Here is a 22,278-nt window from a genome sequence, read left to right on the forward strand (position 1 = left end):
ACACCTTGAAACTTACAGAGGAGCCCTCATATGGCCCTAAGCAGATTTCCCCGCCGAAACCTAATGGCCCAGGAGAAAGTGGGATGCTACATTCCAAGTGATGAAAGGTCCCAGCATTTTCTGGTCTCTGGGACTACTGAGGACAAGAGGCAGTTACAAATGTCTGTGCTAGCACTTCTCATAGATCATCTCTCAGCGTAGCTCAGAGCAAGCAGGGGATAAAGCTCCTGGAAGGAGTTAGACTGCACATCTAGACCCTCAACTTTTCCAGCTGCTGCCTTAGGAATTAGCTTCTAACTAACCTGTGTCTGAGAGATGACAAAGCCCAGAATTCGTTAGGTTCTTAGGGAATACAGCGAACAATGCCGTGGTTTGAAAGAGAATACAATTTGAAGGCGTGCCCAGGCATTTGCCACAGCTCCTCTTTCCAGCTCAGTGCAGGGTGAGTGAGGTGATAAACTCCAGCTTCACCAACTTTTGTGGCTACTGCTCAAGCCCGTTGGCTTCCACCTCATCCCAGGACACAGATGGGATGGCATACTCTAGATCTTCGTTAGATGAGAAGTACAAAGACACCAGTTTGGGTGAGCATAGAGGTTTGAGAATCTCTGGCCAGGCTGACTGAAGAAGGCCTTCTGGTTCTGAGGCCAGTCTTTGAAGACTGGATGTGGGTGTTTAATGCACAGACCCCAAAACAGAGAGTCGATAAAAATGATGGACGAGAGAGATGTGTTCCAATCGGCAAGAACAAGATAAGCATCTATAAACCAGCACTTACGAAATGGGGATAGGTGATTTCCCCAACAGAGATTCAAAACAGCAGTCACACATCATGAAATTTGATGAAAGAATAAAGCAGAGGTGGTTTGGACCTGGCATATATCCCAGGCAAGTAATCACAGGCAGCTCCTATGTCTGAGCCTAAGTAGCCCCAGCCTTTCCCAAAGAGGCAAACAAACCCAAAGAAACACAAAGGAAGAAAGCAAGAAAGAAAAGAGGAGACAGAAGGACTACAACAGAAACAGAAAATAATGAAATGATAATAGGAAAAATTACTTATCAAAAATACGTTGTGTAAATTATTAAACTCCATAGTAAAAGACATAGACTGGATACAGGGGTAAAAATCCAAGATCCACCCATATGTTGTCTATTAGAAGCTAACTTGAAGAGCACACATAGAAAATAAAGGGATGAAAAAAGATAATCCACAAAAATGGCAACCAAAAGAAAGCAGGGGTTGAGATACTTGTATTAGAAAAAATAGGCTTTAAACTCTCTCTAAAAGACATGGGATCATGGCAGCACGAGACATCCATTGTTTTGTTTCCCCAACCAACAGCAGAAATTCAACGTCCAACCACAGACAACAGTGTCTTTGAGGGAAGTATGGGATTCAACACCACATGCCAAGGGACTCAGGAGCGTCTCGCCCATCCATGCATCAAGTAAAACGCAGACAGATCTTTGTTTTGACTGTGGTGCTTGCAGTGGCCCATGAACCAGCTCTAGTCTATCTAAGCCACAGTCCAGGAGCCCTTGGAAACACTATCTTAGAAGATCACCCATGGAGGAGAGAGCTGATGTGAAAGTCCAGGTTTTCACAGGAGAAGCTCTAGCATAGCACTGGAGTGGAAAAAACCCGTATACACGCATGTATGTAATATACTGGACTCCTGGATTAAGTAAGAGGAGCAGCTTGACTTGAGCTGTATCACCCACTCCCTCATGGAAGCTGAGCCCAAAGCTAAGCTTTTCGTTTGTCCCTGTAATTATTTTCATTTTTGAGGCATCCAGTGTAATGTATCCTCTCTCATTTCTAATTTTCCTTATTTGAGTCTTTTTTTTTTCCCCACTGTACAGCAAGGGGGTCAGGTTATCCTTGAGTCTTAAATTTTAAGTGTTTTCTCTCTTTTTTACGGTTTAGCTAAGCTTTTACCAATTTTGTTTATCTTCTCAAAAATCCAACTTTTAACTTTGTTGATTTTTCTTTTGTTTTATTATTCTGTATTTGATTTACTTCTGTTCTAACATTTATTTCCTCTTTTCTGCTAACTCTGGGCTTGTTTTTCCTTTTCTAGTGCTTTAAGATACAAATTTAGGTTGTTTATGTAAGACCTTTATTCTCTTTTAATATAGACGTTTATCATAAAAATTCCCTCTTTGCACTGTTTTTGCAGTAAGCCATGAGTTTTGATAGATCATATGTCATCTTTATTTGTCTTAGGATATTTCTTAAAATTCCCTATTGATTTCCTCTCTGATGCTATTGCTGTTCTAGACTCTGTTGTTTCGTCTTCGCATATCTGCAGATGTTCTCTCTCTCTCTCTCTTTGTTTCTGGTATCTAGTTTCATTCCAATGTGTTTAAAAAGATACACGGCATGATTTCTATCTCCTAAAATTTGTTTTTTGACCAAACATGTCATATCCTTCCAGAGATTATTCCATGTGGACTTGAGAAAAATGCGTATTCTTCTGTTGAGTGTTATGTTCCACATGTATCTATTAGGTTCATTTAGTTTACAGTGTTGTTTAAGTCTTCTTTTTCTTTACCGAATTTGTTTGGATATTCTGTCCATTATTGAAAATGGGTTATCAAAATCTACTCTTAGTATTGTATTGCTCTCAATTTCTCCTAATCAGAGCTGTGGATATTTGATTTACTTTTTTAGGAGTTCTGATGGTGGATGCTTATGTTTACAATTATTCTATGTTCATGCTGAGTTGACATTTTTATTTTTATATTTACCTTTGCTGCAGGATACAGTTAAGACAAAAAGTCAACTTTTTTTTCTGCTTTCTTTTGGCTTCTATTTGCATGAAATTTCATTTTCCATGCATCTTATTCTGTTTGTGTCTTTCAATCTAAAATGAGTCATTTACAGGCAGTAAATGATGGAATCTTTTTTTTTAATCATTCGGGTACTCTATTTCTTTTCATGGGTGAGTTTAATCCATTTACATCTAAGGTAATCATTGATAGGTGAACACTTACTATTGATATTTTGTTACCTAGCTTGTTTTGCTATTGCTTTTTCAACCACTTCCTCTCTGTCTTCCTTTGTTATAGGTGATAATACTTTGTAATTTTCTGCTTTCTTTTTACCTTTTCCATATCTGTTGTAGGTTTCCCCCTTGCTTTATTGATGTAGAGTTAACAATTAAAATTTTACGTGTATAATTTGTACATTGAGTTGATTTGATGTACATATTCATTTATCACAATGGGTTAATTATCACATTCATCACCCCACATATTACCTGTTTTGTATGTGTGGTTGGAATGGTTTATATCTACTCTCTTAGCACATTTTGAGCACACAATACAGTATTATTAACTATATCACCAAGCTGTACATTAGTTCCCTAGAATTCCTCTTCTTATATATTAAAGCCTACATCTTTGGGCCAGCATCTCCCCATTTCCTTCGCCTTCGAGCCCCTTGTAACTACCATTCTACTCTGTTTCTGTGAATTCGACCCTTCCTTTCTTTTTTCTTTCTTTCATTTCTTTCCACTCACTCTAGCCTTTGGGTGTCCTAAACAATCAAGTGATTCTCAGTTTAGTTTCATCTGTAGGTAGTGTATAGTTAGATCTTCTGTTTCTTCTTTTGAAAAAATACATAAAGCTCTCTCTGTCTTTTGATTAGGGAATTGAATGTATTTACATTTAATGTAATTATTAATAGGTAAAGACTTACCAATGTCATCTCATTGTTTTCTGGCTGATACATAGTAACATTGTTCCTTTCTCTTTCTCTTGTACCATTTCTTAGAGCATTCATGATTGTCCATGGTGGTATACTTTAATTCCTTTATATTTTGTGTATCTACAATAGGTTTTGTTTTTGCGGTTAACACAAGGCATACACAACATATTTTATAGATGGGACAGTCTATTTTTAGCTGATAATAAATTCAATTTGATTGCATGCAAACTTTATCCTTTCACTTTCCTCTCCACATATTTTGTTTTGGATGTCACAACTTACTTACGTTGTGTGTGTTGTATATGACATTACTAATTAACATCTTTTTATTTCAGCTAGAAAAACTCTTTTTAGTATTTCGTGTAAAATGGATATAGTATTAACAAATTCTTTCAACTTTTATTTGTCTGAGAAAGTATTTATCGCTCCTTTATTTCTGTAAGACTGCTTTTCCAGGTAAATAACTCTTTGGTAATTCTTCAGTGGCAGTTTTTCCTTTGAACAATTTGAAAACGTCATTCCACTCTTTCCTGGTGTGCACTATTTCTGCAGATTTATGAATCTGCTTATATCCGTAAGGGGAATCCTTTTTCTGTGAGCAGCTTTTTCTCTCTGCTTTAAAAAATTCTCTCTTTGACTTTAGATTTAGGTAGTTTTTAACAATGTGTCTTGTAGAAGCTCTGTTGATTGAGTTTGTTTAGGGACTTATGAAATGCATGACTTTTAATGTCTGCATCATCCCAGATTTACGGAGATCTAAGCTATTATTTCTTTAAACAAACCTTGTGCCCCTTTCTCCCTTTCTTGTCCTGTGACTCCCAGAATCTCTATAATGTTTCTCTTGTTGGTCGCCTTTCTTGCTGGTCCCTGTAAGTTACCTTCACTCTGACAGGATACTTTCAAGTGAGTTTTCTTCTATTTCACAGATTTTTATTTTCTGTTTGATGGTTTGCTATTGATGCTTTTTATTGTAGTTGTCACTTCACTAATTGTATTCTTTATCTTCAGAATTACTATTTGGTTGTTTTTATTTATTTTTATCTCTCTGTTAAGCTTTTTATTTTAATTATTGTTGATCTGAATTCTTTGAATTGTCTTTCCATGTTTTCTTGTATGTTTCTAAAATTCTTTATATTAACCATTTTGAATTCTTTACCAGATGAATTATACATATCCATTATTTGTGGCCAGTTTCTGGAAAATATTGTGTCCCTCAGTTTTCACTACACTCCTTTGATTTTAGTGTTCCTTGAAGTTTCCTGTTGCTGTCTTTGCATTTAAAGAAGCAATCACTTCCTCTGGTTTTTACAGAGTGACTTGGGGAGGGGAATACATTCTGCCACATTGATAGGGATTCTGAGGCCTTTTCAGACCTTTTTAAAGAAACACTTGCTCCACGTGTTGATCTCTCTTAGGAGAGAACTTTGAAGCTCCTACGCTTCTCTCAAACCAGCAAAGCCACTCTGTGTGCTGACAGCTTCCTGGTTGCTTTTCCTGGGACAATGTGAAATGCTCACATTTGTGTGCTTTCTCACAATCCTACAGAGTCAGGCTGGCTTTCTAGGTGTGCGCACTAGCCATCTGCGAAGGCCTGCGTTGCCGCCTTGGAGACACACACAGGGAGTTGGCTGTGGGGCAGGGGAATGGGACACGTCGAGGGTGCCCATGGGTGAGCAGGATTTATAAGTGAGGTGTCTGCAAGGGCTAGAGGGTGGGCTTCCTGACGGTGTCTACACAGTGGTAGGACCCATGTCCCTTGAGGAGCTCTAGACTTGGATGCTGTGCTCCTAGCTTCTCCCCACCCCTCAGCCATGCAGACGACCTCAGTGTTTCAGATGGCGTGGGAGAGGAGTGGGCCTTTTCCTCAGGGTTGCACAGCTTGAGGGAGCTGGCTCTCACCCACGTGCTCCTATTTCTCTGACCCTCCAGGTGAAATCCTGTGCTGAAGGCATCTCTCCTGGCACTGAATCATGTCACTTTAGGGAAAGGTGACACAAGTAAAGCAAAACTGTTCCTCTAACCCTCTTCGATGCCTCCCAGCTTGAACCTTTGTGCTCTGACAGTGTGCTGTAATTTCTCCGCTAGGCACCTAGACTCCCACAAAGATACTCTCATCCATGGATGATTCTCAAAGACTCCATGTGCATCAGGAGAGACAGTAAAAGTCCTATGCTGTAAAAAAAGACATCACTCTTTATTATGGGTTTCTTCTTCGTGGTTCTTGTCCTGCCTTCTTGACTAATGCCTATCGTTATTAGGCACACTTATTTTGACATATTCTTACCAAAAAGTTTGGACACACCCTCACACATACTTGTAAAAAATAAAACCAAATAGGCCCTTTGGCAAAACAAGAAGTCAGTATAAACATTTTGCAGCAGATTATATAGTTGAGTCTTAGAAAATTATAACATACAGGGATCTCAGACCACTTTACTCACTGACAAGGATGCACTTGGGAGGAGGAGACCAGCCATTCTCTGTACAGAGCAGCGTGTCCTGATTATCTGGGAGACTGTAGCCGGGATAGCACTGAACTCTTACAGTTTCACCCTGTAAATATTTTTTTGCTGAATATGAGTTGTGTCCATGTTCCAAATAATCAAAAATACATTGTCCTAAGGATCGTAAAAATAATAGAAAACGAAAAACATAAATTTGGTAAATGAGTACAAGAAATTAACTTTATAGAATCTGCATGAGAATGCAGTAACATCCAAAAACGACATGTCTTAAGAAAAACTAAAGCTATTACCAAAGGTTTGTTAAAAAAATCAATATTCCATATTATTTATCTTTAGTTTTTATATTTAAAATATGTATAAATGATGCCAGTATTCTTGTAAAGTCTCCGTATTTCTCATATGGTTTCTATGATGAGCTTCTCATAAAAGGGAAACCTATTGGGGTTTTTCTGCTACAGAACTCATCCCTTGGCCTTATTTTTTTTTATGGAAGACTTAACAGTACTTCTGTACTGTCTCTCTACTCTTTGCAAGATTTATACATATGGTATGAAAGAGGTTTACTTACTGAGGCATGGGACTTCTGCAGACCATCCATTCCGTTTGCACGTCAGGTAGTCCCCGGAACGGCGTGAGGGAGTCACAAAATTATGATCACAGTAGTAGTAAAAATACTGTCCTACATTTGCTGGAAAGTATCCACTATAGTCATAATATAGCCTTCCATGTTTTATGACTGGACGGCTACAAGGTTTCACTTGCAAGAATAAAATACAAATAAGGTTTTACCTTAATATACAATCCACTTAGAAATTAATTATTTCATCTGTAAATTATACTCTTATTCGTTTAATTACACTTACTGCATCAGGGCTTCTAGGAGAAGAAAAGTTACAGAAAATTCAGATGACTGAGGTATGTAAGGAGGTCCTTGCTAATGAAGATCAAATTATGTTCTGAGGGTCATATGATGCAACACTGATATGAGGACTCTCTTGGGAGAAAACTACATAGACTTAATGAATGAATTCTTCTAAGTACATAAGTCTCCGTTGACGAAATTAGCATCTTAATCGAGATGAAAGTATAGATTTTATCATGCAGTTCATATGTCTTATTCTTTCCTTTCCATTTTCATCAGAAATCAGAATCCTGGTTTTTATTCTCAGACCAAGGCAACATACGAAGGAAAGAGTTGTTTTTTAGATTACCACTGATTAGTTTATTTTTTAATGCATTGGAAATGTGTGATAAATAGAGAATAGCACAGCAATTTTCCATTGATCATAGTGCACAGAAAATCAACATTCTTATTTATTCTTCAAACCAGGCAGTAAGGTATATTTCCCTTTCTTTATCTAAATGGAGAAATGAACAATGAGTAATTCTTAATATCCAAATGGTTAAGATTAAGGGAAACAGTTGAATGCTTATTTTTATTTTAATTGGAGAATGATTTTTTTTACCATTTCTTATACCTATTTTACATGAGGTATAATACGATCATATTTTATTGTCATTCTTATGTACTGAATACATAAGATGAATGTATTATGTATTCATTCATTATGATGAATACTCACAGGAGTGCTTAAGGGCTACGTTGTTTATAACAGGCTTATATGTGGTATTTTTCAGGAAAAACTGTCCTTTTTATTGGATCAATTAGAGATAATTTAACGCTTTTAATACCACACTATTATTTATTTTTCATCATGAAATATGATTATATCACAAGTACACATGTGCAACACAAAATAACAACACAACCAAGATATTCATTAGCATCTGAATCAATGAGCAATGATCCATTTCCCTTTTCGTTTGATTAGAGAAATCTGTCAAGCAGTTTTTACAGACTTGCTATGTGAGTCACAAACTTTGAATCTTTACATACCCTAGCGTCTTTTTTTAACAAAGATTTGTGGGTGATACCTTCTCTGATTCTTGGCCTATGTTCCGTATCTCTTGTCACTGATAGATTTTCCCCAATTTCGAGGCCTCCCTACTCTTAAGATTGAAATGCTTATTTTGTCTATTCCTTTTAAACAGGAGTCTAGCTTTTGGATTCCTTTTTGGAGATTTAGGCTGTTTTCTCTTCACCTTTGGATTTTACAAATTTCATCACGTCACGTATATTAAGACACGTGTATTGAACTATAATTCCATGGTGGGAAGCTGGTGCCTTGCATTTCCGAGAACAGCATCTCAAAGACCTCAATGAGCTTCGCCGTTAAATTGGAGAGGAGAGACCCGAGCCTTGATGATCTGATTCCAGAACAAGTATGGTTACCCACCGCATTATGATGTTTCACAGAGTACCCGTAGAGTAAAATAACCCACTGAGATTCGTTTATAAGAGGTACCCAAAGAGGGCATGATTAAAAGTAAGAATCATTACTACCACTTTCCTGAGCCCTTTCGCACGTCTTCTCTTTCATTTGGGAATACCTGAATCTGCCTTTATCTCTTTATCAAGATCATTTCCTGAAGCACCTATAATCTTCCCCGTCTGGTCTGATCAGCACTGATACTGGCGGGAGTTAGCACAGTCTCATTCTCCTCTTCCCTTTCGACCAACATAGCTTCTGGTCTCATGAACAGCTTTAAACCGTTCCATCATAGTGGTGGCTCAAACGAATCTCAAAATCGACAAAAATATTCAGTATATATATATATTTGTCTTTTTTTATGGCCACACCAGCAGCATACGGAGATTCCCAGGCTAGGGGTCCAATCTGAGCTGTAGCTGCCAACCCACATCACAGTCACGGCAATGTGAGATCCGAGCCATGCTGGGACCTACACCATAGCTCAAGGCAACGTTGGATCCTTAACTCACTGAGCGAGGGAGGGAACCTGTGTCCCCGTGGATATGAGTCAAGTTCGTGAACCACTGAGCTCTTTTTATGGCCACGCCAGTGGCATATAATTTTTTAAAAGTGTTTCTAGTCTTTCTGAACTTGTGCAGCTGATTCCTTTGACCCAAGCCCAGGATCTTGCAGTTATCACTGCTGAATTTCATGTTATCAGACCCGACCTAGCACACAGGATTCTTTCTGAGTAATGGATCTTTCCTAAAGCAGATTCACTTCCAGCACCCCTGCATCACGCCATTGTGAAATTGCACATTTCCTCTATACCATTAAAGTTCCTGATGACACGATGAGGAATGGAGCAGGCCTGAAAATGGTCCTGCACTGGATAATTAGATAAGCTTATTTAATGAAGTCATGAATATCTGATAATCCTCTAACTAGTCAGTTTCCCTATCTTATCCACAAGAACTTCAGAAGCTCCTTCTTGGGATAAACTTTTTTGAGGTACAGATGCAGTAGGGCTTAACTGCCCTTTTCATAAACCAACTTTAAACATGTTAAATATTTCTCTCATAATTCTTACGCACATTGAAATCTACTTCATACCAATATAGCTTCCTTTTTAAGGGACTCATGCTTTGAAAATTTATTTTGGCCTTATGCCTGGAATTAACATTGAGGTCACTGATCTATTATTTGTATCATCACGTTTTTCTTTCATGGAAGATCCGGTTTACAGGCGGTGGCTCTTTACAATGAACCCCAAATATATAAAGGAAAGGGATATGACCGTGGCGACAGAAAACACTTCAAAAAGGCAGAGGAAGTGTTCCCAGAAATAAAATACTCTGTTCAGCTGAGTGACATTTTTCTACATTTGATGGTGTTAGAAAATTTCACATTCTACACTCCTTCCTCCAAAAACCAGAGCCTAATTCCTCACCCTTTATTGTGCTGGAATTAGTGACTCACTTCTAATGACCAGGCTGTGCATGGGGTGGAGACTTCCTCCTCTCTGTCTGGGATCACCAGCTCCAGGACACGCACATGAGCTGCCTTTCAGGCCAGGTGTGGAGATGCCCAGGAGGTAAGGCGCTGAAGCCAGGGAGGTAAGCCTTCTTGGAAGCAAATTCTACAGCACAGCCGAGTCCCCAGGCGATTGCAGCCTAGGGCCCCATCCTGACTGCAACCCAAGAAGGGTGACTCAGAACCAGCCAGTGAATCCAGTCCCTAAATCCTGATGCACAGGAGCACTAGGAATAGAGAGGCATGTTGTTTTAAGTCAATACACTTTGGGTTTAAGCCAATGTACTCTGGGGGGAAATTTGTTACACAGCACTAAGTAACTAATATACTACATGTTAGGTGAAGTTAGTCTTAGTCAGTGTTTTAGTTCAGATGTTAGAATTATATTAGTTAGATTAGTATATAGCCATACACATAGACATATGTTTAACTTTGAGTAGCAAACAATTTAAACAGTTTTTAGCTTATAAAAAGGTGTATTTATTCCTTCCTTGAATTGCCTTCTTAGAAAAGCAAAGAATGGAGTTCTTACTGTGGCTCAGTGGGTTATGAACCTGACGACTATCTATTAGGACACAGTTTTGATCCGTGGTCTTTCTCAGTGGGTTAAGGATCCTGCGTTGCTGTGGCTGTGGCATAGGCTGGCAGCTGTAGCTCCAATTTGACCCCTAGCCTGGGAACTTCCACATGCTGCGAGTGTTGCCCTAAAAAAAAAAAAGAAAAGAAAAGAAAAGAAAGAAAATGTAGTCTCTAAGCCTTTACATAAACAACAGGGCAATTACTTGGATTTATTCTGTCCCCAATTTTGTTTAAGAGAATGAATTAAGAAGCATGTCAAGATATGAATGGAACTTACAGGTACATCTTGGAGCAGGTGACCAATGATTGCCGGTGCATCTTGCAACATTTCCCTGGATCTCAGGATAAAAGCCTTCTTTGCAGTGATAAGTGATTCTGTCTCCAGTTCTGTATCTGTTTGATTCAGGTGTGTAAAAACCATTTGGAATATGAGGAGGATCACACGTTATTTCTGAGAAGACAATGGATAGGTGCACAACACAGACGTCAGTACCCATTAAAAACAACGAATTACACAGAAATGTAAACGTGGACATGGAACAATGACGTCTCTATCCCATGGTTCTTACATTAAAATAATAAGCAGAGTCCTTTCTGAACTACTTTGGAAGTGAGCATGAATAGGAAAAAAAAATTAGCTGATGAAGCCACTGAGGTTTTGGAATACATTTTTCTTTCTGTAATACAATGAACTTATCCAGGGTTTGAATACCTTTTTATTTAACCGGCCAGAAACAAGGTCTCTGTTGCAACTACTCACCTCCGCCAGTGTAGCTCAAACAGAGCCATAAACGATACACACAGCTAATGGCATGGCTGGGTTCCGGTAAGTCTTTGTTTATGCAACAGGGTACAGGTTGTGTTCGACCAGGAGGGCTACAGTGTTCTATCCCTTGACCTTGTCTTTCCTAATTTATAAAGCTTTTCTCAGTCATTTATACCAACTTCGCTATATCTCGACAATGGATTAACTCACAATATTCCTTCTCTAATAAAATGCCATTTCTTTTAAACTACTGTAGAAATGTTACAAAACCATCTGCATTGGTGCCATGTCGTTTTGGACTAAAATCCTGTGGTGGACGTTCAGCACCACCGGAAATTTGTTTAAATGCCCCTAATTGACTTCTGACTCCACTTCCCAAAGTCAGTGACCCACGGTCTCCTCGCTTTCCTCAAGCAGCCTAACCCAGCTGCTCCTTCATCAATAGATAGTAAGTCCTTGCAGTCCCAGAAAACGGTTGAGGCCAACAGTCCTGAGTTCCACAGATTTCTTTCCAGCCTTCCGTCAATTTTAGCTGCATCTGTTCTGAACTTAAGCCTTTCCCTTAGTCTTCTATAATAAGGTGAGTTGTTCTGTAGTTTTTTTTTCTTTCCAAATTCCACATAGCTTTTCAAACTTCATATTTTCCCATGGTGGTTGTTCAATTTCTTACCTCTTTCTCGCTTTGTCAACCACTCGGTCTTTTTTTTTTTTTGGTCTTTTTCTAGACCCACCAGTGGCATATATATAGAGGTTCCCAGACTAGGATTCGAATTGGAGCTGTAGCCGCTGGCCTACGCCAGAGCCACAGCAACGCCAGATCCGAGCCACGTCTGCGACCTACACCACAGCTCACGGCAACGCCAGATCCTTAACCCACTGAGCAAGGCCAGGGATCGAACCTGCAACCTCATGGTTCCTAGTCGGATTCATGAACCACTGCGCCATAACAGGAACTCCTCAACCACTCGGTCTTAAATGGATACACAAACTTCTCCGTTTTTAAACTCCTACTCTGTACCCTTTGTCCAAGTTTAGACAATTGCTGTCCTGTGCTCAGCTCATTCATAGTGCTGCTATCATCTGTGATGCCCGGGGCGCCCAACTGGGCCTGTACCACTTGTGTGGCACCCCAGAGACATCTCCTGACAGGCGTCAAGGGTGTGTGTGGTCCAGCCCTGTGGTTCTTATTGTGACTGTGAGGGGCACCTCAGCAGCAATCACCAGGGGAGTCTGAAGAATAAAATCTATTACTCGCAAGTCCTGGAGGCAACCCAGCACACCTGAAGATGGCCGCAGTGAGGTCTTTGGTCGAAAAAGAGAGAAGAGAAAGAATGAGAGAAAGAGAGAGGACAAATCTGGGTGCTGCCTTTAGCAGGGTGTGAGAGTGGGTGCCTAGGGCTTTCAGGTTCCCTCCTTATTGGTGAACTGAAAACCTAGGAGTGGGCATTCTTGTGAAAAAAGGGAAAAGCTATCAGTTGTCTAGGTTACCAAGTGCTTTCTATAAGTGAATGTCACGGTGAGGCAGCCTGGTTCCCTATGTTTTGCCAGTAGCTGTGTCACACAGCTGGCAGCATGTTTACTGGAGATGAATGTCACAGCCGAAAGCTCCAACAGCAGGCACTTACATTACCCTAAGGGACTACCTCCCTCCTCCCCTTTTAAACCAAGATCCATAAAACACCATCTTACAACTGCTTCCCCACCTCCCGTTTATCTTCAACCTGCTGTGATCTGACTTCTGACACCACACCACCATGGTGCTGGCATTGCTCTGACAAAAGTCACCCGTGTCCCCCAATTTCCACATGCAAAAATCTTCGTATGCCATATCTCACGGTGTCTGGTATATTATGGGCTTCGTAGTTAATCCGAACTGAACTGGCAAGAACACTTGGTTATTCTTGACACTTGATCACCAACTCCTTCAGGTTCCCCAGTGCTTCACCTGTTCTCCGACCGCTCATCTTTGTCTGAACGATACGACTTTGTTTTGTTCGTTTTCCTTACAGCTGCTCCTCCTCTTCTCTCCTCACGTAATTCTCAGGCCCTGCCTCCTTCTCAGGCCTCATCCTACCACTTTCCTACCTGCTCTCTGTGCTACCGTCACCCTAGCCTGCTGTCTGGCTCTCCCGCAGGCCAAGCTTATGCCTGACTTTTGCACTTTGTAATCCTTGTGTCTTGAGGCTTCTCCTCCAGATCTTCACATTGATGCCGTTCACCACGTCGGAAACACTTTCCCTGAAGACTCTTACAGATTCCTCATGGCCGGACCATGAGGCCTTACAACTGGTTCTGTAAGATTGTTGTCCTTGATTTTGTTGTTTTCCTCTTCATGTTCTGGGTGTAATTCAAGACATGCCCCTTTATGCCAACAGCTTCTCTGGTGGGATCCAAATCCATAAATATGGTCTTTTTAGGGCTGCACCCATGGCATATGAAAATTCCCAGGTCAGGGGTTGAATTGGAACTGTAGCTGCCAGCCTACACCACAGGCACAGCAGCTTGGGATCCGAGCTGCATCTGACCTACACCACAGCTCACGGTGATGCCACATCCTTAACCCACTGAGTGAGGCCAGGGATTGGACCTGTGTCCTCATGGATACTAGTTGGGTTCATTACCGCTGAGCCACAACAGCAACTCCTTCGTGCACATATCTGCAGCTTCCCACTGGACAGGTCCATGTGAATAATACAAATGTCTGCGCAGCTTATCGTAAGTCAAACTAAATCATCACCCTTTGCGTCTACGCTTTTCCTTCTGTGCGCCATACTTTAATCTGTGACACAAGAACCCCAGGACCTTAGCCTGCAGATTTACCCCCACATTCCTCCTCCCATCACTTCAATATTCAGTCAAACCCCACAGTCGAACAAGGTGGTATTTCTGCTTATACATCTCCTCCTCTTCATAACATACCACCGTTTTGTACTTTCAGTTCCTGAAGGTATTATAACAGTCTCTTATTTGGCCTTAAATATATGTTCCATTCTGCCTGATAATCTTTAATATGCCTCTATTGCTAAGGCAGCCATATATTTGTATTAGTAATGATTACATCAGAAATAACAGAAATTATATATGATCACCTAAACACAAGTTTTAAGTGAAATACGTCTTCGGTGCTTGATGTTAATCCACCTTAACTTCAAATCAGCCTTGAATGTGTTTGGTTTTTTTTGTTTTTTCTCTACTTCATTCTGCTGTATGTGTCATATTTTCCTATGCCCAGTGCACTCCAGTTTATGTCTCAGTTTTTACTTCACAGTAGAGCTAAACTTAATACCAAAGTTTGAAATCAAAAGATACAACATATAAATATATGATGAGACCAACTAAATAATATTGGGAGAATTTTGTTAAATTAAGAGTAGAAGAATTTCTAATGATTATTTTCAACTCATGATAAATTTTAATTCCCTCATGATCTCCATTACAATAAATGATTCTATTAAAGCATTGCCAGGGCCTATGCCTCTATTCAAAATAATATTTGAGATCGTCAAAATCTGTGGAGCTACCATTTTTTACTTTTAGAAACGACCAATAAGCATTTGAAATAAGAATAATTAATTTGAGGTTAGCCCTCTATGTTGTCAGTAGAAAATCCAGTCTGTACAGGGAACAGACGTATTTGGATCAAAGGTGGCTTTTATTTAGCAGGTCTTGGTACTTTTATTTATTCCTGGGAAGGACTTGTCAGAGACTGCCCCTTATTGGATAGAGAAACCCAAATTTTGACAAATCACCCTCGAATAAAACCCCTGACACACACAAATCATAGTCCAGATGGAAGATAATTTCAGTGTTTTATCCTAGATGATTTATTTATATTCTCTTTTACTATTACTTTGGATTTCCTATAGCGTTGTGGAAAATAAGATATGTAGATTTGGAATTTATCATTATCAGCAGGTAGAGCCTTCCAATGTACATAAATAATGACAATTATTTCTGTCCTTAGCTGAGGTAAAGAGAATGGAGTTTCCTTGAATAAGAGACCTCTCTATATGCAGTTCAGGTAAGAGGCACTTCAGTACAATGAAGCATGTTGTAAGAGAGAGAACATGCTTACCTAATTTCAGGGGACCCACTCTTACCTATATTGATCATCAGCAAATTATCTTGTAAAAGTGAGCACCAATCCCAATCCTGGCCTCTCTCTCCCTAAAGAAAGCAGGGCCCTAAAGCAGCCAGCCTGGAATTTTTTTTTTAGGGCCATGCCCATGGCAAATGGAGGTTCCCAGGTCAAATCAGAGCAACAGCTGCAGGCCTACGCCACAGCCACAGCAAAGGGGTATCTGAGCTGCATCTGTGGCCTACACCACAGTTCACAGCAACACCGAATCCCCCACCCCCTGAGTGAGCCCAGGGATCAAACCCACATCCTCATAGACATCAGTCAGATTCGTCTCTGCTGTGCCATGATGGGAACTCCACAGCCTGGAATTTTTAAGTTATCTTGTGACTGCAAAAAATGAAAAAGAAAAATGCTTTATAAATATGGGATCTTTGGGGGGGTGTATGTGTGTGTATGTAAATGAGTCAAGTTTCAAGAGAAGTAAGCTTAGAAGTTGTAGTGACACATATGGGAAAAAGAGACACTTCTTGCTGCTCCAATGAATATGTTCTAAGGAAGAGTTTTAAGTAGGTAGCTAAGTGACCAGGAAAAAGGAATAATTTGATGACTTCTATGAAGAAGCCACGCTTTCCTGAGACCTGTTTCCGAGTATAACTGAATTCCCGAAGGCTTTCTTTGAATTGATTGCAACCTGAAATTCATTAAAACATTATTCTAATTATCTGTCCTCAACACAGGAGAAAGGCCTGATATAAAGTGGTTTATAAGCTATATTTTGATGATTGGATGGATAAATTAATTACCTCATATTTAAGAGTGCTCTGGAAGGTTAATGCAGAGAACTTGCGCACATTTTCTTTTCTGAAGGGCCACAAATGCAGTGAAGATAGGCAGTGGGGCCCCTCACCACTGGCCTCACACAAATCTTTTGTGACGGTGTAGCTGAGCAGGATGTGGGGCTTTCCCGGAAGAGACCCTCCCCACATCCTCTTGGTAGCTCCTCTATGAAGGACCTAGATCACAGAACCTGATGCACAGTTCTTGAGCTGTTTTACAGATGCTGAAACCCTCACCACATGGAAGATGTGAACTACTTAACGACCATGAGCGCGTAGCCCCCAGACCTCTTGCAGCCTGAGGAGGAGAATATAAACCCCTGTGGCACGGCCCTGTCGCTTCACCACCAACCACCAGAGAACTGAGCTCCAGCTGCCCATGTGCCCTGGGACTCCCTCCCCTCCCCTGGCCTTTAAAAATTCTTTGCTAAAAACTATAGGAGAGTTTGGACTTTTTGAGAACTAGATATCTGGAACTCCTTGCTTGGGCTCCTTACGATAAATGTTGCACTTTCCTTCTGCACAACCCGGTGGCAGGAGATTGGCTTTACCGTGTGTAGGTGGGAGGACCCAAGTTTGGGTTCGGTAACCGTTACCATTGAGCTGTGTTCATCACTCTCTTTTTAAACAGTTTCTTCACAAGGATGGAAAGTGAAGGTCATTCAGTTGTGCAGGAGGATGTATTTTCCAAGGAGCTGCTCATGGGCTCAACCAAATTTCTTTTAAGAAGAAAATCAGAAGTTCCTGTCGTGGCGCAGTGGTTAACAAATCCGACTAGGAACCATGAGGTTGTGGGTTCGGTCCCTGCCCTTGCTCAGTGGGTTAATGATCCGGCGTGGCCCTGAGCTGTGGTGTAGGTTGCAGACGCGGCTCGGATCCCGAGTTGCTGTGGCTCTGGCGTAGACTGGTGGCTACAGGTCCGATGAGACCCCTAGCCTGGGAACCTCCATATGCCACGGAAGCGGCCCAAGAAATAGCAAAAAAAAAAAAAAAAAAAAAAAGAATAAAATCAACTCAAAATCTCTCTCTAGTTTTTGTAAAAGAGCAAGGTTTGCACATATTATTATGAATCACATGATTTCAAGTTTAGAGGGCTCTTCAGAGGTGAAGGCTCCAGTATGGCGATACCTGTACAATACCCTCTTAAAAAGTCAATACCCCCTGAGAAGCAACCCTCATCAAAAGCTAACTCATTCCTTTTCATAAATGTTTGCAAATAACACAGACGTGTCTTCTTGCTCTTATGATTTCTTTAATTCCTCAACGATCTATATTCTCTCTTTTAGGCCATGATAGTTGCAACTATCCCTTTCTAAATGAGATAGGCTAAGTGGAACACAAAGTAGACACAATTTCTGGTGGGCAGCAATCACTGTATCACATCCTTCCCTTATGAAGCCTAAAAGGGTTAGGAGTCGTTTTCAACACCATCGTCACTGTTGATTCACATGAAGCCTGTGGTTAAAGAATCTCCACTTTCTCCCACTTAATTCCATTATCAATGGAAGGTTACCTCAACTGGTATTAATATAATTTACTTTTTAAAGCTAAATGATCAGCTTATTGAGAGCAATTTAACTGTTTGAAAAGTACGTACCCCTAAGAATTAGGAAGTCTATTACCCATCCCAAGTCTGCTCTAAATTTGCTTTTTGGCCACAGAGCAATGCTTTAATGAACTATTGAGCTTTTCGGGTCCTCCTTGGGACAAGCTTCAGAGTTAGAGAGTCATAGCAGTGGATCCCCAAAAGGCCTTGCACACACAAAGTTTTAAGACATACTGCCTTTGTAACAATTAGTTCTCATACACATCAATACTCCACCCAGAAAAACAAACCACTTAACTATAAGGAGGATGTGAATTAAAATAACTGGTAAAATATACAGTAAAAGATAAAGAAAACAAAGATAACCTTACCTACACATGAAGGAACTGGGGCCCATCCAGATGCCGTGCAAATGGTTTCTCCTCTCTCACTGTATTCAAAACCCGCTGAACATTTATACTGAACTCGCTCATTTGCCTTATAAATTTCCTTTGAAATTATGGGGTACCCATTTAAAATGTTTGGTGGTGTGCAGGAGATTCCTAAATAAAAGGGATAAAATTCCAAAATGCTGGTTATAGAGGACTGTGTCCCAGACATAGTTATATAAAGACACAAATTTTGTTTTCATTAGGAAAATCAGGCAACAAAAGTTTTGTTTTTTTTTGTTTTCGTTTTTGTTTTTTTTTGTCTTTTTAGGGCCGAATATGGAGGTCCCCAGGCTAGGGATCAAATTGGAGATGTAGCTGCTGGCCTACACCACAGCCACAGCAACTCGGGATCTGAGCCACATCTGCAACGTGCACCACTGCTCGTGGCAATGCTGGATCCTTAACCCACCGAGCAAGGCCAGGAATCAAACCTGTGTCCTCATGGATGCTAGTCATATTTGTTTCCACTGAGCCATGACGGGAACTCCAGAAGTCCTGTTTTGACTTGAATGCTTGATGAATAATTGATCTGTTGTTCTTAACATTCAATTTTGAAGGAAGTTAAAATTCTGATATCAATTACTTTGCTGATTTATTTGGTTTGGGGCTAACTTAATCCATTTGAAATAGAGTGGCCAGTGACATTCATCAACTGTATATATAAAACTGAGTACACAAATTGGCTTATTGTGATAAGCATGATCCCTGAGGAACCTGTAAAAATTACACATTTTAAGGTACTGATGATAGAAGAATTATTGACAAAACACTTTTTTCGAAGAAATTAACTCATTGCCATTACATCTCCAGAAAGCAACTGACCACCTTGTGTGGTTCCCCCTCCATCCAAGTTTTTTGTCCCCCTCCAAAAAAAAGCTGGCCATGATCTTTGATATTATTTCCCTCAAACATTATTCCCTGGGATTATAGAAATAGTAACTCATTTCCCAGATCCTGTTCTTCCTTCATCCCAATCTTTTTTTTCCTGCACTTTAATAATCTTTTTTCTTGTCACTTTCTTGCTCCACTTAAAATGCTTCACTGATTCCCAGTTCAGTCCGTATAAAAGTCTAATTCTTCAGCATGGTGTCGGTAGCCCCCCCAAACCTTGGACTACTTACTCGTACTTCATCCCTGACTTACTCCCTGCCTGCACCTCCACGAAGGCCCCTGAGCACCACGGGAGCAGGGGACCTTCACGCTCCACGAAGCTTCAATGCAACTGCCCCTTCCTTTCCATTTCCTTCCTCTGACTTGGTTTGCTTTTCCTCTCATCAACTTCATCTAAAAGGTTTTTATTCTTCAAGACTTATCTCCCGCATTGGAGTTCCTGTTGTGGCTCAGCAGAAACGAACAGGACTAGAATCCACGAGGATTTGGGTTCAATCACTGGCCCTGCTCAGTGGGTTAAGGATCTGGTGTCGCCATGAGCAGCAGTGTAGGTCACAGATGCAGCTTGGATTGGTGCTGCTGCGGCTGTGATGTAGGATGGCAGCTGCAGCTCCAATTTGACTTCTAGCCTGGGAACTTCCATGTGACGTACCTGTGGCTCCAGAGAGGGAAAAAAAAGTCTTATCTCCCACACAAGTCATTCCAGAAAGGTTTCACTAATTACAGAAATGTAGTTGCAAGAAGAAAACTCCATCCATGACCCTCTAGAGCATGCAGTAATTTGCACTGAATATAAATGTATCTGTCTTACTGACTCAAAGAGCTTGTTTTGTAAGACAGACTTCTTAGGAAGTGGGACGCTTCTCTTTGCATCTCATGGTGGGACAAACTAGACTAGGAAAGTATCACAAACTGGGGAATTTTAGATCATGTTAAAAAAGGCATAGGGCAGGAATTTCTGCCAAACAAGTATTGGTAAAATGAAGTATGGCATTTTCAAATACAGTGACCATAATATATTTTGTAATATTATAAAAGCCAAAATCATCATATTGGTCATGAGACAGAGGTCAGCAGAATGACAACTAAAGAAATGCCGACTGACAGCTTACTAGGGAACTTCGTTTTAAAGACAAAGATTTATTTACTATATTGGCTTCAGTTCAGCAATATTTATAGTAAACTCACAGGGTAAGTATAAAACAGGGCCACTTCATAAAAATGCTGTTTAAAGCCAGAACATCATCATGACACATCGGTAGGAATAAATTATGAATCTTCTGCTTCCCATATTAAAAAAAAAGAGACCTATTTTGGAGGCCAACATTAAAACTCGCAGCAGAAATGCTTAGTATCTTATTTTAGTCATAAGAGTCAAGGACAATCAAACGACATGAAGAGCATGAACTGTGGTGTCAGATAACCTGTGTTTAAATCTAGCACATACGCCATGATAATTTTGGACATTTGATTTACTTCCTTTGCCCCACAATTTCCTCATTTATAAAACAGAGGTGAAAACAGTACGTAAATCATCCAGTCATTTTGAAGGTAAAATGAGAAGACATATGTCAGGAATTGGGATCATTTACTGGGAAATAGTAAGCTGAATAAGTGCTAGTGATTTCTAGTGGTTTTCAGATTCTGTAGGATTCACAATGTTTTGAAAGGCCTATTTTCACGAGAAAAACTAAACTCATTCAGATATTCACATGAACAGGTAGTATATCTCACCGACGCATTTCGGCTTGTCTCCACTCCAAACACCACCTGCTGAGCAGTGTATTTGTTTAGGTCCATCAAGACTGTAGCCTGCATTACACTGGAACTGCACCACCTGTCCGTAAGTGTATTCTTGATCTGGTTCCAGGGCACCACTGACAATCCTCCCATTCTCTGGTTCTGTCACCGGTAAACACTTAACAACTGAAAAAATAAATATAGCTTTTTCTAATAGAATCGGAAAACTTCATCATGAAAAATGAGTATATAGAAATATGGCATAAATATAAAATCGATAGCAAGAGTGGAGGAAGTTATTTATTTATATACTTATTTTCTTTTTAGGGCCGCACCTGGGGCGCATGGAGGTTCCTGGGCTGGGGTCAAATCGGAGCTGTAGCTGCTGGCCTACACCACAGCCACAACAATGTAGAGTCTGAGCCACGTCTGCAACCTACACCACAGCTCTTGGCAACGCTGGCTGCCTAACCCCATGAGCGAGGCCAGGGACTGAACCTGCGTCTTCATGGATGCTAGTCAGATTCATTTCTGTTGAGCCACAACAGGAACTCTGAAATTACTTAATTTTTTAAAAAACGTATTTGCTTTAGCTATTAGCCAGAAATAAATTCTAAGTAAAATAATAATAAATTTATCTCTGATTTCTTCTATGGGAGTGAACAAAGAAAATGACTACTTTGAATTTTTGAATGACAGTTAATATTTTTGTAGTAGCAAACAAATGCTTCTTAAATAATTAATAAATATTAAGTTTGGGATGATTAACTATAAAATTTCCATTGAAGTCCTGCAATAATATAAAACTGTATTCCTAAAAGGTATAAAAGCACACTTTCTGATCATCTCTCCTGGGATAATAAAGTCTAATTTTCCTTCATTGTCCATATAAAAATAATTTGAGCTCTTCTTTTGATTTTCTTCAATGTTTTCCAGTACTCCTTAGCTTATGATATTCAGTATTTATTTTACAATACAATGACCCAGGATGCTTGTTAAAAGGGAAATTCCATGGCTATCGCCCTGCCTATCACTCCAGGGATACTGACACAGTAGGTCTTTAGTAAGCAAAAATTTCAGGGTTTTTTGTTGTTTGTAGTTTTAGAGCCGCAGTCATGGCATATGGAAGTCCCCAGGCTAGGTGTTTATCGGAGCTGCACCTGCCAGCCTACACCACAGCCAAAGCCACAGCAACTTGAGATCTGAGCAGCATCTGGGACCTAAACCACAGCTCATGGCAAGGCTGGATCCTTAACTCAGTGAGCGAGGTCAGGGACCAAACCCATGTCCTCATGGGTACTAGTCGGGTTCCTTACCACTGAGCCAGAACTGGAACTCCCCAAAATTTCAGTTTTTAAGAAATGTCCCAGGTGACTCCAATGTGAA

General features: G+C 40.2%; 1 protein-coding gene across 5 annotated transcripts in view; it reads right to left on the bottom strand.

Moving 5' to 3' along the window:
- Positions 1 to 22,278, bottom strand: part of CFH (complement factor H) — a 127,112-nt gene that overhangs the window by 39,225 nt on the left and 65,609 nt on the right. For all 5 annotated transcript variants that reach the window (XM_084978942.1, XM_021081845.2, XM_021081843.2 and 2 more), the window contains 5 exon segments: positions 20,887 to 21,078; positions 18,202 to 18,372; positions 10,879 to 11,052; positions 6,746 to 6,934; positions 6,154 to 6,330 (listed from right to left, as the gene is read on the bottom strand). In XM_084978942.1, coding sequence (XP_084835068.1) covers positions 6,154 to 6,330; positions 6,746 to 6,934; positions 10,879 to 11,052; positions 18,202 to 18,372; positions 20,887 to 21,078 — 903 coding nt within the window.

The sequence above is a fragment of the Sus scrofa genome, chromosome 10 (assembly GCF_054392235.1).
Source record: "Sus scrofa isolate SSC_HxYL_T2T_F1_AM1 chromosome 10, Sscrofa_HxYL_maternal_Yorkshire_Landrace_v2.0, whole genome shotgun sequence".
In the NCBI taxonomy this organism is placed as follows: Eukaryota; Metazoa; Chordata; class Mammalia; order Artiodactyla; family Suidae; genus Sus; species Sus scrofa.